Source organism: Schistocerca gregaria, chromosome 2 (genome assembly GCF_023897955.1).
Source record: "Schistocerca gregaria isolate iqSchGreg1 chromosome 2, iqSchGreg1.2, whole genome shotgun sequence".
Classification (NCBI taxonomy): domain Eukaryota; kingdom Metazoa; phylum Arthropoda; class Insecta; order Orthoptera; family Acrididae; genus Schistocerca; species Schistocerca gregaria.
Window position 1 is genome coordinate 426,939,456 of NC_064921.1, and position 15,102 is coordinate 426,954,557.

At 39.8% G+C, this 15,102-nt stretch overlaps 1 protein-coding gene across 1 annotated transcript; it reads right to left on the reverse strand.

The window, feature by feature from the left end:
* Window positions 1-10: 10 nt before the first annotated feature.
* LOC126324148 (uncharacterized) lies at window positions 11-13,178 on the reverse strand. Its single transcript, XM_049994939.1, has 3 exons — window positions 13,039-13,178; window positions 4,413-5,295; window positions 11-1,572 (listed from the first exon to the last, which is right to left on the reverse strand). Exons 2-3 carry the CDS (start codon window positions 5,274-5,276, stop codon window positions 1,177-1,179), a joined length of 1,260 nt encoding a protein of 419 aa, XP_049850896.1. The 5' UTR covers window positions 5,277-5,295; window positions 13,039-13,178; the 3' UTR covers window positions 11-1,176.
* Between the last annotated feature and the right edge of the window lie 1,924 nt (window positions 13,179-15,102).

Consider the following 15,102-nt stretch of genomic DNA (forward strand, 5'->3'; position numbering starts at 1 on the left):
AAATAATTACTCCGGAAAAATAACGTTTATTTAAACATAAAACACTGTTCCAAGGTACAACATGGTGATATAACCAAGGACCAAATATTCTATTCAAATTTAAAAGTGTTTCGGTTGGGGAGGTCTTGTCAATACTATTTTCAATAGTCTTTATGTTACATTATTTCTCTACTTCACTTCAATAATCTGTAAGTGAAATCAAATTAAGAAGTATTAGTAGGAACCAGTTATAATTTAATAATATGTTGAAACAGAGGCTATTGACAGCGAACATAGATTTCCATTTTAAAGAGAGTGAAGATTGATGACACGAAACGAGCTCCGTTCATTTACAAATACAACTTTTCCGTGATAGAAGATGTTATTACGTTTCAAGGTACAAGGTGGTGCACGACCTACTATGTACGGCTTCACTATCCACACGTTACATGACTGGTTTGGAAAATATACAGAATTTTACTCTGTGTGAAACTCTGTAAATGAATTAACAATAGCCATTAAATAGCTTTAATATGTATTATGCCCACAAATATCTAGAATTATTAATATTTATAAACGCTGCATACAGAGCACAATCTCATGTCTCACGATAACAAAAACAGTGGAAAATGCCGGTAGCATTTATGACGGTTTCTAGTGATCAGTCCTTCGGTTTCTAAGCTCAGTCACTAGATTAAACCGCCGACGAGGACTGTGCTCCTAGATCCAGTATCCTCCAGGTACAACACTCCCCCTAAATTTCGCCTTCAGTGATTGACATACAACATAAGATTTATTCTGTTACTCAGTACACGATTACTGTTGTACCAGTGGTCACCAGCATAGAAATGTCGCTATATCTTTTCGACAACCGTTGAAGGATTCGTAAATGACAGCAACGTTTGAAATTATTTCATCTAGAACTCTCTCGATATCAGTATATTGAAAACAATCCATGGCATAAAAAGATACCAGGCATATTTTAAAGGGCTTTTGGAGTACAAGAGTTGCCCTACTACTTAAATACAAATCCTCAAGAAATAAATGCGAATTGATCACGTAACACAGTAGGCACTCCCCTGCAAGACATCATGTCCACCTACTCATAGCCTACAGTGAGGTAGTAGAACGTGTAAGGCAGAAATTTACAAACTGTTAGATTATTTGAATCTTAATAGTTATACGTGCTACAAATTGTCATAAAATACCTTTACTGTCAAAAATTGGCGTCAGGTATTTCATGTAGGATAACGAATAAGGATTTTTGAAGATCTTTGCGAGAGCTTCGTCGGCGTGCTCTGGATCGTTGAATGCCTTCACGTATTCTACACCGTATTTTTCAGAAGTCAGAGCAAAGCCGCTCATGCAGCTGAAGAGAAATCCCATAACTAGACAGCGGTCCATGTCCCGTTTCAGCTCCTCTAAAGTGAAGCCCTCAGCTTCCTGCTGCATATCCAGGCGCCGTAGGATGCCCGACAGCGTGTTGTGGTACTCGCACAGAAGGTCATCCATGTGGTGGCGGTGGACCTCTTCACTGGCGTTCGCGTACAGGAAGTACTGCAGATCCGAGGCCGGACTGGTCACGTATGACACCTGCAAACATGCCCATTAACGCTCGTTTATAGTACATATGCTAAAATGTAACTACACTGATGGAAAAAATCACAGAAGCAAACAATACAATTGTGTAGGTAACATATTGTATTAACATTACAAGATCACAGGTTAATGTAAACACGAGAGAAGCCATTCCAAAGGTGAATTGCCGGTTCTGTAATAAACAGTGTAACCGCCAGAATGCTGAAAGCAAGCACGTAAACTTCGTACATTGTGTGGTGCTGGTCCCGGATGTCGATTTGTGGAATGGAGTTCCTCGACCGTAGCATTTGGCGGTCAATACAGGGACGCTTGATGCTGGTTGTGGATGACGCTGGAGTCGTCCTCCAGTGACGTCCCATATGTGCTCGTTTGGATTCAGATTAGATTAGATTAGTACTTGTTCCATAGATCATCAATACGACACTTCGTAATGATGTGGAACGTGTCAGGTTAATAAAAGTTGTCTATACAAGATATTACATTACACAAATTATTACGTGACACTTAATATTTTCTTTTAATTTACCCACTTACTATATCCAAAAATTCATCTAATGAGTAGAAGGAGTAGCCATTAAGAAATTCTTTTAATTTCCATGTAAATGCTATGTGGCTATCTGTCAGACTTTTGATACTATTAGGTAAGTGACAAAAGACTTTAGTGGCAGCATAATTTACCCCCTTCTGAGCCAAAGTTACATTTAACCTTGAGTAGTGGAGATCATCCTTTCTCCTAGTGTTGTAGAAATGTACACTGCTATTACTTCTGAATTCTTTGGGATTGTTAACAACAAATTTCATAAGTGAATATATATATTGTGAAGCCACAGTGAAGATCTCCAGCTCTTTAAATAAGTGTCTGCGGGATGATCTTGGATGAGTTCCAGCAATTATTCTGATTACACGCATTTGTGCAATGGACACTCTTTTACTCAATGACGAGTTACCCCAGGATATGATGCCACACGAAAACAGAGAATGAAAATAGGCGTGGTAAGCTAATTTACTGAGATGTATATCGCCAAAATTTGCAATGAACCTAATAGCATAAGTAGTTGAACTGAAACGTTTCAGCAGATCCTCAGTGTGGTTTTTCCAGTTGAACCCCTAATCAATGCATACACCTAGAAATTTTGAATATTCTAACTTGGCTACCGATTTCTGATCGAAGTCTATACTTATTAATGGTGTCATTCCATTTACTGTGTGGAACTGTGTATACTGTGTTTTGTCAAAGTTTAATGAGAGCACATTTGCAGAGAATCACTTAATGGTTTTCCTGAAAAACATCGTTTACAATTTCACCAGTTAATGCTTGTCTGTTGGGTGTGATAGCTATACTTGTATCATCGGCACAAGGCAACTCTGTAGAGAATGTTGGGTTACAACAGCGGTATGTGGGCGAGCGTTATCCTATTGTGAAACAGCCCCTGGATAGCTTCGCGATCATCTCTTTAGTTCTTTAATTCTTGGTCTCCGCTTTCGCTTTGTCTTAGGTGTTCTTTCCCCTTCCAAGTGCAGCGACAAAAATTTGAAGGCATATTAACACCGACAGTGTGAAACAATTCGTGGTTTCAAGTAACCCATATTCAGGTCGTTTGCTAAAAATCAAAAAGCGATGGCCATCAGGTACAACAGTTGACGCACAGTGGGCTTTTCCCGCGATTATTTATATCTACACACGCTGCAAACACTGTAAAGTGCATGGCAGAGGGTACTCAGCATGGTACCAAAGGCTAGACTATATGTTTCAAGTCCAAAAAACTTAAGGCATTTACTTGCTAAAACGTTGTGATCGTGTCACCAACAGAGCGAAACATGTTAAAAATTGATATATCGTTCAGGCATATTACAGTGCGTCATAAGGTAAACATTCTGAAGGCTCAACATCAAACAAACAATTATTTGCAGCAGAACACAATTTTTATTTTTGGCAATGCGTGAGTATGCACAGCGAGGCAGCTAGGACAGAGCATCACAGACACATTCAGAACGAATAAATAAATGGATCTAAGTTAAAGAGCGCAAAACGGAGAATTTTCTGACGAATGTAAGTAATTTTAGTTGCCATTAGGACTGTGAATTTCTTTTAATTGTACGCTTTTTCTGTGGCTTTGGAAAAGCCTAACAAGATGACGCCAGTGACATGTTGCATGGAACTTGACATTAAGAACAGAACAACGCCACAAACTATCGTCTTGTCGTCAAGAGAAGGGGTTTCATAAACGCCCGTCCTACTGCCTCAGTGCATGACCACACGTAGCTCAGGCACGGTTCGTGAGTTTAGTGCTGTAACTGTCAAATCAAGTTCTCATAATGTTGACTTTTTGCACTGGCTTAAAGCGATTCGAGGGATTCATTACTGCACATTGAATTTCATCTGGACTTTGCTTAGGCCGGCGTTGTATGGCATTTTTTATTTTTGAGGGGCGTCACTGCTCCCTTGTAATCAACTTATTAAATGTACCACACAGGTAAAAGTCCAAAACTGTTAACGCTGGGGGACGTACAGGCCATTTTGTATTTGCCGACCGACGTCTCCAACTCTCCGTCTAAATAATCTATTTTATTAGAGGCATGGTACAAAATATCTTCAGATGTATGTGAAATCTTACGGGACTTAACTGCTAAGGTCATCAGTCCCTAAGCTTACAGACTACTTAATCTAAATCATCCTAAGGACAAAAACACACGCCCATGCCCGAGGGAGGACTCGAACCTCCGCCAGGACCAGCCGCACATGAGACATGGTACGTCTAATCATACAGTTACTGGAAGAAGAGTTAAGCTTCATGAAGAAAGAACATGTAACAAAAGTTTTGAGGTATTCTAACCTGAAAGTCAACAAGTCTGACATCTGACAGTGCTCCCTCCACGTACTTAAACATCACGTTGTTTTTCCAGCAGTCACCATGGACCAGTACAGGTAGCTTGGTCTCCTCCTTCACTCGCTCAAATAATTCGAATATACTGTCAGCATATCGGCCTATAAATCCGCGGCATTTTACAGAATACTTCTCATACCCTGGACACTTGCTCAGTTCATCTGCCAGTGCAGACATGATCTTAGACCCTATTGATCTGAAATAGTCCTGAGTACGCTTGTCTGTAAACGTACTGCTAGCGAACACGCTCTTGTAATGTGGCTGTTTGTCGAGTAGAAACGCCGAGGCGGCATGTAATCTGGCGTATGCTCGGAGGACCATCTTGCAGTGCTGGTAGTCCAGAGGCCGTCCCCCCTCAGCAATCCTGAAGCCGGCTGTTGACAGGTCCTCCAACACAAGGAAGTCTGCCGGTTGCTGACCCCAACCGTAGCAGCGAGCTGTCAGCGGCTGAAAGTCCTCGCCCTCCAACGACGCCAAAATTTTGTGGATCTGCGGCAGCACCTCATGCAGCATCTGCGTCTCTGTTCTGAACACGTGACAATTTTCCATCAGTTCCTTCATCGGACCAAAATCAAGAACAGTTTTGACTAGCAGTGATTCGTTTTTCTCCTTTTCTTCGTTATCTTCCCCCTTCAGAAGGACAGTTACTCTGAACAGCAAACTTGTATAGCCAACTCCTTCCGGACAAGCGTACTGTACGTTAATTGAATCTACACATATTTTTTTTCCAGCTTTATTTATCATTACAGATTCTATGAATTTCTGATTGATCCAAGAAGGAGGCGGTGGTCGAGTTTCGATGGGTGATTCCATACTGTTGTGTACGCTTCACCTGAAAAAATAACAAAAGATTCCAGAATAGTAGTCAACATACTAAGAGCTAAAGTAAGTACATTTAATATCAGGCAGTTTTAAACAGAGTGAATCATGTAACTTTTTCATCTCGAGCAATGTTTAATGAGATATGCAAGCTTTTTTATCATTAATAAGTGAGGTTGTCCAAGGCTTACTGAATCCAAATACCGTTCCACTTATTCAATATAGATGCTTTGGTTTCTTAAAGTTCGTAAACTGGAGTTACAATCCTCATCACTGAGATCTAACAGATGAAGTATGAGCTATGAAATTTACCTCACTCATGCACTGATTCTGGCGAGACGCGGTTAGCTTATGCAGATATAACAATCTCAAAAGTCAAAAATGGTAGAAAGGCTTCGGCCTGTTTGTCGATGGAATTGTATCATGCCAGTAATTAATAGCACTACGTAAGCTACGGTCACAACTTCAGTTCATGGCGCCATGTATAGAACTACCAGATAGTTCACTTACTGTCATGTCTCTTAAATTTCTACACAGATCAATCACGTCAGATCTTCATAGATCAAGCTGTTATTTAATTTGCGTATGTCACATGCTATTGTGGTTGAGGAGACAGGCCGTAGTGTCGAAGTTATTATTTCACAAGTAGTAGAACAACTATAATTATTACGAATCATCACGTCACTCACCGTGAACCACGTCTCTGAAGACGCACAAGTCAACGCGAGAGTGGTGTTCATCACATGGAGCAGTCTTCCTCTGTTATATCTCACTGATCATGTATTCGATAGGAGATTTTAAGGCCCGTTCAAAACTCAGCACTTCAGACGTAGTACAGGAAATTAACAATACTCCCAGGCCCCTGAGCGCAACTTCTGCAAAGCAGCAAGTATGCTCACAGTACGTCAAGGAAGCAGGTGCTTTTGTCAGGTTCTTTCTTTTTTGTTTTGTTTGGTTTTTGGCCTGTGGGCGATGTAGCCATCTTTTAGTGTATTAGGATATGCATCTTTAAAAACTTTACTATCCTTGTGAAATAGCACATCCCATTGATGGAAGATTGTCACATCAGTGTCTAGTGGTTAATAAAGCCTGATCAACTAGTGTAAGAATTTCATTAGCTGGTTCGCATAGAGCGAAATTGCGGAGAAAATATGATTTATATTTGATATAGCTGCTCTGAGTAAGAATTAGATGGAAAGGACTGGGAACTCATTCAATCTTAAATGTTATGCAGACAATGTCACTTCGACACTTGATACCCATATTTCCACTAACGACTTGAACTCCTGTGTCCTTTATGAACAATGACTGTAAGTAAGCATCCTTAAGTGTGCCTACATGTGTGACCATCACCGCTAAGTGTTCGATTATTTAATTATGATTGATTTCAGCGTGTCCCCTAATCTAAATAAATTTTAACGTCTTCCCAAGATTTTTTGTTTTGCGTGAAGCCTTAAATAGTGCCTATTTTCATTGGATTGTTGACAGATGAGGTCTGGTTCTCTTGGAATAAGCTCTTGCAATTGAAATACGTTTGGGTGTATGATTTTATAAGTACTGTGGAGCAGCAACTGCAGCTGTAACTTCTGTAGAAGAAACTAGAAGTCTCACTCGGAAGCGAAATCATTTCCTTGTGACCAGAATTTTGACAAGGTGATGAACATTCCCACTCTGCCATTACCTATAGTTTTGGTGCCTAGATGCAGTTCTCGAAATGCTCAAGCAATGCTGCGCCCTGACAGTCATTTTGTTGGAGAGTACAAAACGACGACTGTGTTAGTTATTCCGCAACACTAGTAAACCGAAAACAGATCTGTTTCCGTTCTTCGTACCAATGGAACGAATTCCGAGATGTGTATGAAGCTGGCGCATAATTTTGGTTTTTGGGTGGCATATATTTTACTTCCACCAACTTTCTCATTTGAGTGTCTGTGTTATAATTAAATGTTCGTTACTTGAACCACTTAGACCGAAAACTGTTTGCCGTAGGGGTACCCAGTTTTGTAGGAATGACGTTCAGACGGTGCGCTGCAGGATTTTCGTTGTTTATAGTGTTAGTGGTATGACTTGACATTAGGCGCCGATGGTACTGGTACGGCAACGTGGGATTGGAACCCCAGCGTCAGTGTGTATTAAAGTTGTAGACAGTCAATATGAGTGTGGACAAGCTCCACTGGACTTTATTTGTAAAGTCTTTTTACCAAAACAACAGCAATAATGCTATCGCTATTCGCGAATTAACAGCAATAAAGCTATCGCTATTCGCGATGATCGACCGCTAAAGGAATTCGGAGAGGTCCTAGTAACATACTGGAGCAATTAATCATATTTTTTTTCTAAAAAATTGAAGATGGCGTGTTTTGAGATATTCAGGATCAAAGGTCAAGGTCAATCTACATCAATGACATTTAGTATGAAAATTCTCTGAAACCTGCCATGTATCAATGTAAAGGTCTATTCCTTAGGTTTCCAATGGTACCATTGTCATTGCTGTAACTGAATTAGAACCAGAATTACAGTCACTTATGTTGTGACATAATCATATAAATTTCTCACTAATTCCAAATTTTGCAGAGCTGTAACTTTCTTCACAGTAGTAATACACATCTGCAAATTGGTATTTTTTTCATCTATTATCTGGGTCACTGAATGCAGGAAACCTGAAAGAATTCCGTGAGGGTCAGGTTGAGAGGGGCGTTGAATTGGCATGGAATGAGCCCAATTTCACATCAGAAAACAGTGGATAAGCACGTCCAACTGGACAGAAAATACTGTAGCTAAATGGAGGAAAATTTCAGATTGTCTCTTAGGCCTCCAGAAATTTCGGAATATATTTCCACAGGAAGTGATAGTACACTTGCGCATTCACTCTTTCTACCGAACTTCACTATTCCCCATGTCAACGATCAGGTACCTTCCATCTCATCATAGTCTTAATACAAGGTATCACTTATGCAGTACCCTAGTACAGCCAGTTCAAGTAACAAAACCATTCGCAAATTACTGCCCTGCAGTTGCTGTCCGCCTTTCGTTTAAGCTATCTTGAACACCGCGCGCAGTGGAAAGTCTTGTCACACAACAAAAAGCTGGAGGATGCACAAAAGCTTGTTATCTCTCTGTAAAACAGTAAAACGAGTGCCTTCATCGTATCCCAGTTAACCTTCTTTCTCTTTACACTTCTCAATCGTCCCTGCCACTTTCTTTCTCCTCTTCTTCTTCTTTCTCACGCCTTCGTTGACGTTCATTGGCTTCAGAGACGTCACTTTAAACTTTTCGTGACCTTGTGTAAGTGCTTCTTTTCTGCTGCAACTACTACTGTTATCCACCATTTAGGTTATGTTACCTCTAAATCTTTATACCATACATAGTGTAAGTCTTCTTGCGATATCCGTTTCGTCCTGTCATCATAATGTAAAATATTTAGAATGCTCAGTTAGAAGTATAAGAGGACAGGTATGTGCTCTCTTTTCTTTTAAAACTATAAATAGTAGCGTAGCTAGTACTATCTATCGATTTACTAAACTGAATGAGCGCGACACCACTGATGAAGTTACGACCTCGAAAGAAGTTTATTAATACCAATTAGCTGAAATGAAAAAAACTCATCCAATCCAGAAGTCACTCACAGAGTTATTTGTTTCTGATGAGCGTGTAGTGGTCATTGATACTTAAAAGATCGTTTCAGTAATTCTATCACTGTCCGTTTATGCGTTGCTAAGCAACGTATCAACAAGCTGACTATGCAATGATTAATATTTGTCGCATCCCGACAGTAAATCGCTTCTCTTTTGCTTTAAGCATCAAGACGATTACTATGCCACTCATATAAGTCTTTGATAGTTATTATGAAGCTAATGTTCGTAAATTGCGATTAATGTTACTGAATCCTACACGCGACGATAACGCCCTATATCCAGCGACGTGTCTTAAACACCGCGCCGATGTTCGAGAAATCACGCGCGATTTGTTTGCACCAAAGTCGGGCAGTGGTTCCCTAGAATAATTTTTAAATCAACTCTGGTTGTATATTACTAATTCTATGCCCACTCACGAAAGTTACAGAAGATCCGCACTCGAATTAAACGCTGAACATAATTAAATTCTTTACTCTGCCAATAACCAATAAAATTTAGAAGTGAATTACATGTTTAAAAAAAATGTCGAGTTGATATGACATCATGGGTTACTACTTGTTTCGACTCCCCTACACTCACGCGATGCAAAGTAGGTCCGAGTATATTGGACATACTCATGTAATGCTACACTGTCTTCATTCTGAGCGAGTTCCTATTGCTTCCTCTAGGTTAATGGAGCTTTTGAAGAAAGTGCCGCACTTTTAACTGACACAGTAAAGCAATGAGAAACTATTACTCTCCGGAACTGCCTGAAATACTCAAAAACGTTATTCTGAGCCTGATAATGAAACCACACATAGAAATCAAAGACGTGTATTTCCTGACTACCAATATCTTTGATAATTATTTTTATGGGTGTACACAGTGACACTGAGTAAACTTTAGTGTCATGTCACAACACAAAAACTTAGAAGAAAAGATAAGATAGGTCTCGCTGAAACACAACGGTATGATAACAGCCGCGTACTAACTGACTTTAAAATAGTATACTTAGTTTCCTCAAACTCCTACTTTTACTTTGTGATAGATTATTTGCACTTAGCCATTGAGGGCCTTTTTTGTGCTCGTACAAGCAGTGTTGCAGACTTAATTATTCAACAAGTTACAAACATCAGTAAACCTTTCTAACTTATTTTTGTGACTTTATTATTGATTTGTTGGATTATTGTAATCCTGGGTAATAGCTGTGTAATGGTGGCAGGAAGAAATTGTCTTACTGCACCTTATGCGGTGTCACGAACTCACAAACTCGTCCTGCCACAACAACAGTGGCAACTCGGTCTCCACAGCAGTAGCGACGAGGCCTTTACAAAACTGGCGAAGAGGGTTTACAAAAGAGGCAGTTTGTGCAACAGTTCTGCTGTCCTCTTTATGACTCGTGTAGCGGTCTTGATAACGTTATGGAGAAAGAGCCGGGTGCGTAAGCAGGCAGTAAGTTACTTTACTGTCGCTCCAGACACGAAAAGAGTGCAACAAGGGTAATCTGACGTTGATTTGATCTACCCTACGCCTTGCGCTGTATAGTGGCTTGGGGACTGTTTGTCTATATGACGATATATGAAGGCAACAGAGGTGACCAGTATGAACCTGAAAAAACTCAGACACTGTGCGACAGTACAGTACCTCCCTCAGTGTTATCGCGCAGACATTGCCAATATAGTGTGCAAGAGATGAGACGAAAGAACTTGTTAATCAGAATGGGCATGAGTTTCCCAGTTTGCTATTATAACTATACAATGTAATTACCGGCAAAAGAAACATAAGTTAATCAGTAAATTTCTGTAAAGCAGTCGTTTCACTCAAGATATTAATTCGTATGAATTGGCCCAAATATAGCACCAACTGTTTGATATTTAAGCGACATACTGTGTATTAAGACAATTGTGCAACCAAGCTGCAGTCACAAAACAATATACTGTCACACATCTGTATGAAAAATGTAGAGTACAGCTGGATTAGCGATGTTGTTGACCAAGATAACAAGTACAGTCATCCAGTTGGATTCTTAAAATTGTTAACCTGTGCCTGTAAATATATGTCACAGTGTCACTTACTTCTCTACGAAATGTGAGAGCACCAAATTGTGCAAGGGTGCGTCAGAATTCTGCAGCTCTGCCGTACAACATAATAAATGATCAATTCCACTCAACCTAACCAATTTCTAGATCATTTTAAGGACTGTCAGAGTCAGCAGCTACTTAATTGAACTTTTCTAAAAGGTTTCCTCACGAATCAGCTCTTTTCACTTAGATACCAAGAGACTCTGCACTTTATATTCGTCACAGAGAGTGTTTTATATCAAAGTTTTACCCTGTATTCAACTGTAATAAAAGACGCTTCTATTTATGTGTAAAAATTTTGTAGCCCACACCAATTAAGTTAAATAATATTGCAATTATATCCACTATGTTAACGTAACTCAGATGTCCTCCAACAATTTTTTTCTCACTAAATGGTCGTTGCTTTAGAATTACTTGAAACGAAAGAGGAAACAAAAGTATGGTTTTCATAAAGAAGAAACACCCCGGCGAGCACAGGAACCTCATTTGCCTCTTGCGTTACGTAACGTGGTTAAAGACGTACATAGCATAATTTTACGTGAGATTAAACTGTAAGATTGAACGACGAGCCTATTGTACTGTAGCGTAATATATTTTACAGCTGTATGAACGATTGTAAATGTTCCGAGCTATTTATAGTTTAGACCAGGCGATGTTCAGTTTTTTGCGAGAGCCAATGGATCGAAATGTGTTAATGTCGGTTTAGCACCTGACACGGACCTCAAAGCCACGGTATAAATACAAAGTGTATAGCAGTGTACAAAGCTGTAGTCATAGACTGCTTGGATATGTCATGCCCAAAAAACAATTTATTAAACTGCTTATGAAGGAATAATACAGGAACACTTTCTTGTGATTGATAGTCTATCGAATATAGTCTTCCTACAGTACATTCTTTTCACCAAAACAGTTTATCATTCGCTCCATGGTTTTGACTCGCTATTTTACGGGATTCAAGGTGAAGTAAGCCCGATCTCCTCTCTCAAACCTAGATTAGGAAAAAGTAGAAGCTTATGAGAAATACGTTTGGCAAATTACCCGGGAATAATATGAACGAAGCAGGTAAATGTTATCTGTGATGTTTTCCAAGCAAAAAACTCTAATTGTCATCTATAAAACCTGGTATTTCTACTGTTACAGTTATAAAAATCTCTACGTTTAGGGGTTTTTAAGCACATCGGTTATCCAACAAAAGGTCTGTTACTTTCCTTATGCTTTGTTCAACACATACGGACAATGAAAATTGTCATTGAAAATGTACTACATACCTTCAAAGTTTTGGGAGGAAAATGTTTAGTCTTGAGAGACTTATTCAAGGACTATAACTAAATTAGACCTCACTTTCTCCTGTTTAGGAGATATTTCGGCTACCATGACATTGCAAATGCAGTTCGTAGTTAACTATTTCAGAGGTCTGCTTTGACCCCAGTTTCGATCTTTTGACCATTAGCAAAATTTCAAGAAACATATTACATGCTTGTTCGGAGACGTGAAGATTGCAAATGGTACGAAATTTGAGACCCAAAATAGGGAAACAGAAAGAGATGACGTCTAAGGTACAAGCTTGAAAAAGTGATGATGTACTCTGTACGCGGGGAGAAACAGAAGAATCACTGTCAGCTCTCGCTTGTCAGTTCGTCTACAACGAATTTTAACCAAAAGAGATAGGCATATCGTTTTTTCTGAGGAAATAACTTGAGCAACGGTCTGTGACATCCGGAATAAGCGATGTTCGAATTTATCGCGAGTCGATTCAGCGTTTCGTTTCAATCTGCAGTCGCGTGTTAGCAGTCGTCACTCGGTTCTTGCGTAATACATCCGTTGGATTTGCTTCTAAATTCGTTGTAAGGAGTGGCAGATCCGGATATTCTGCTTGTGACAGCCAGTATTGATTCGCTACACTTCTTTATTTGAGAGGCACCTACCAATGCAACGCCGCATATCAGTATTAAAGGGTGCAAACGATTATGATGAGCGCAATAAAATACACATACTAAACAAACATCATATTTCGCTTGCTAGGTACCAGCAAGGTGCTATGATCAGAGATGCTTCTCATACCTCAGGCTGTGCAGATTTTCATCCAGAGATGAGACGACGCAAACAATGGGCGTTGCCAGGCGCGCAGCAGCCAACACTAGCAGCGTTTGTGGTAAGCAGGACGGAAGTCAACTGACCTCGAGGCAATGGAAGCCGCGTTTGAAGGCCGCCACTTCATCCGCGCCATCTAGACCCACAGACATCAACAAGCGTTCATGCGTCAGCCTCCGCATCATGTTTCTGCTCCTTTCTCTACTCGCAATACATAAGTGTATTTTTCATGTGAAGCTAAAATTCATTTATTCCATGTATGAAGTGCTCAATTAGCATTTAATCTGTATAATCTGTGTAAACATACATTAGCGCAAACCGTTTCAGATGAGAATGGCTCGAGGTTGTACCGAGACCTGCTCATCTGAAATTGATAGAAATATGGCATTACTAACCAATATGCTACTCAGACTGTATTACTCATCTAAATACAGCATATCACTTCCCACTATATATTACAAATTATTCTTAACCACGCTCGTTGTACTACATTTTCTTTTTCTTTTTTTTAATTTTTCTTTGACATTTGCATTGTATAAATTACATTTTCATCAACTAGGTAGAAACAAATTATATGGAGCCATTTTAACAACTGTTAAGCGTTCAATTCGCTATAACCTCAGAGAAATCTTTATATATTATGTTCTTTATATTATTTTAAAAAATCATTAACAACTGTATTCAAATAAGACTGTAACAATGAGAAGTCTTTGTTATTAGATTCAGAAGCATCCGACCTACCTTACATTTCAAGGCGGTGCGTTACTAGGTACTGTTAATGAAATAAATGAATGAAATATAAAATGACTCGCCACCACCTTCAGACATTCTCTGTTGTTATTTTTCGGACAAACCGCCATAGTTCACATTGCTTAGGTATACAGTTTTAATTTTACTGCAAAGGACTAAAAGTTCGCTGACGGTAAGGAAGCACATAACATATTAAGCTGCTAAAATGAGAGCCACTACCTGGAATTCAGTGGTGTCTAGGTGAGGCGACTTCAAAATCGCGGACACAAATACTCTAACGATAGTGTAACTGATGCAGAATAAGGGGAACCGGCCCGCATTCGCCGAGGCAGATGGAAAACCGCCTTAAAAACCATCCACTGATTGGCCGACACACATGACCTCGACACTAATCCGCCAGACGGATTCGTGCTGGGGACCGTCACCCCATCCCGCCCGGAAACTAACAGATAACTGCTAACTTCTACATCACCGTCCCTTTTCTTGTTTATATTTCTATGTCGGTGTAGCTAATGGCTTAGAGTTAAAAAGAAAGAATACTCACGTCATTTAAGTGAGATACACGACACAGGTGATAACGGTTTGGCGTGGTAAATAAATAACGACGACCAGGAGCGTACCCTGGATCTGAGCTAGACGGGGTAACTTAAATTAGTTACGTCGAAGCAGGAGAGGTAGAGAAAAATATACATCGTTTCTTATAGCATAAATCTCAAAAGTATTGACGAATTGTGTTCACTGATCACCAAACATAGTACTAATATGTAATGTGTCGTTACTATCTACAGTATGTTTAACTGACAGAGTTTAGTTTATATAAGATTTGAGCATATTATTTAGTAGCCTTTTAGAAAAAAATGACGCGTAGTGTTTTCCTTTGCAAAGAGAACTGCGGCGATCAGCTAGAACTAAGGTGCATTCAGAAAGAACCAGCCAGAGGCTGTAAAACAAAAACCGCTGAAGGAATCATAATGCCATTGCCTACAGAAGAACGTGTGTTACCAACAAAGCGCCGAGGCGTTAAAAACGCCAACAGAGGGACAACGACGCACGCTCAAGTTATGACTGACAGAGCGAGCGCGCGCACGATTCCACCTTCCGCTGCATTCAGTCGTCCTAAAAACAGAGAAATGGTGGCAACCACTGTCACGAGACTCGCACTGAGCGCTGGAACTGCTCTCCGTACACTTGTGTCATTCTTCGATGAATTTCCATTACCCGTATTGCTTCCGCTATAAGAATATACGCTATTCATTTGCTTTTCTTTGGAAGCCTCCAGTTCGA

What these genes read in the sequence shown, in the direction of transcription:
- LOC126324148 (XM_049994939.1), bottom strand. Translation starts at nt 5,276, where the DNA reads ATGGAATCACCCATCGAAACTCGACCACCGCCTCCTTCTTGGATCAAT. An exon ending in TCAGACTTGTTGACTTTCAG is followed by an intron (nt 1,573 to 4,412) that starts GTTAGAATACCT and finishes GCATGTTTGCAG; the next exon opens with GTGTCATACGTGACCAGTCC.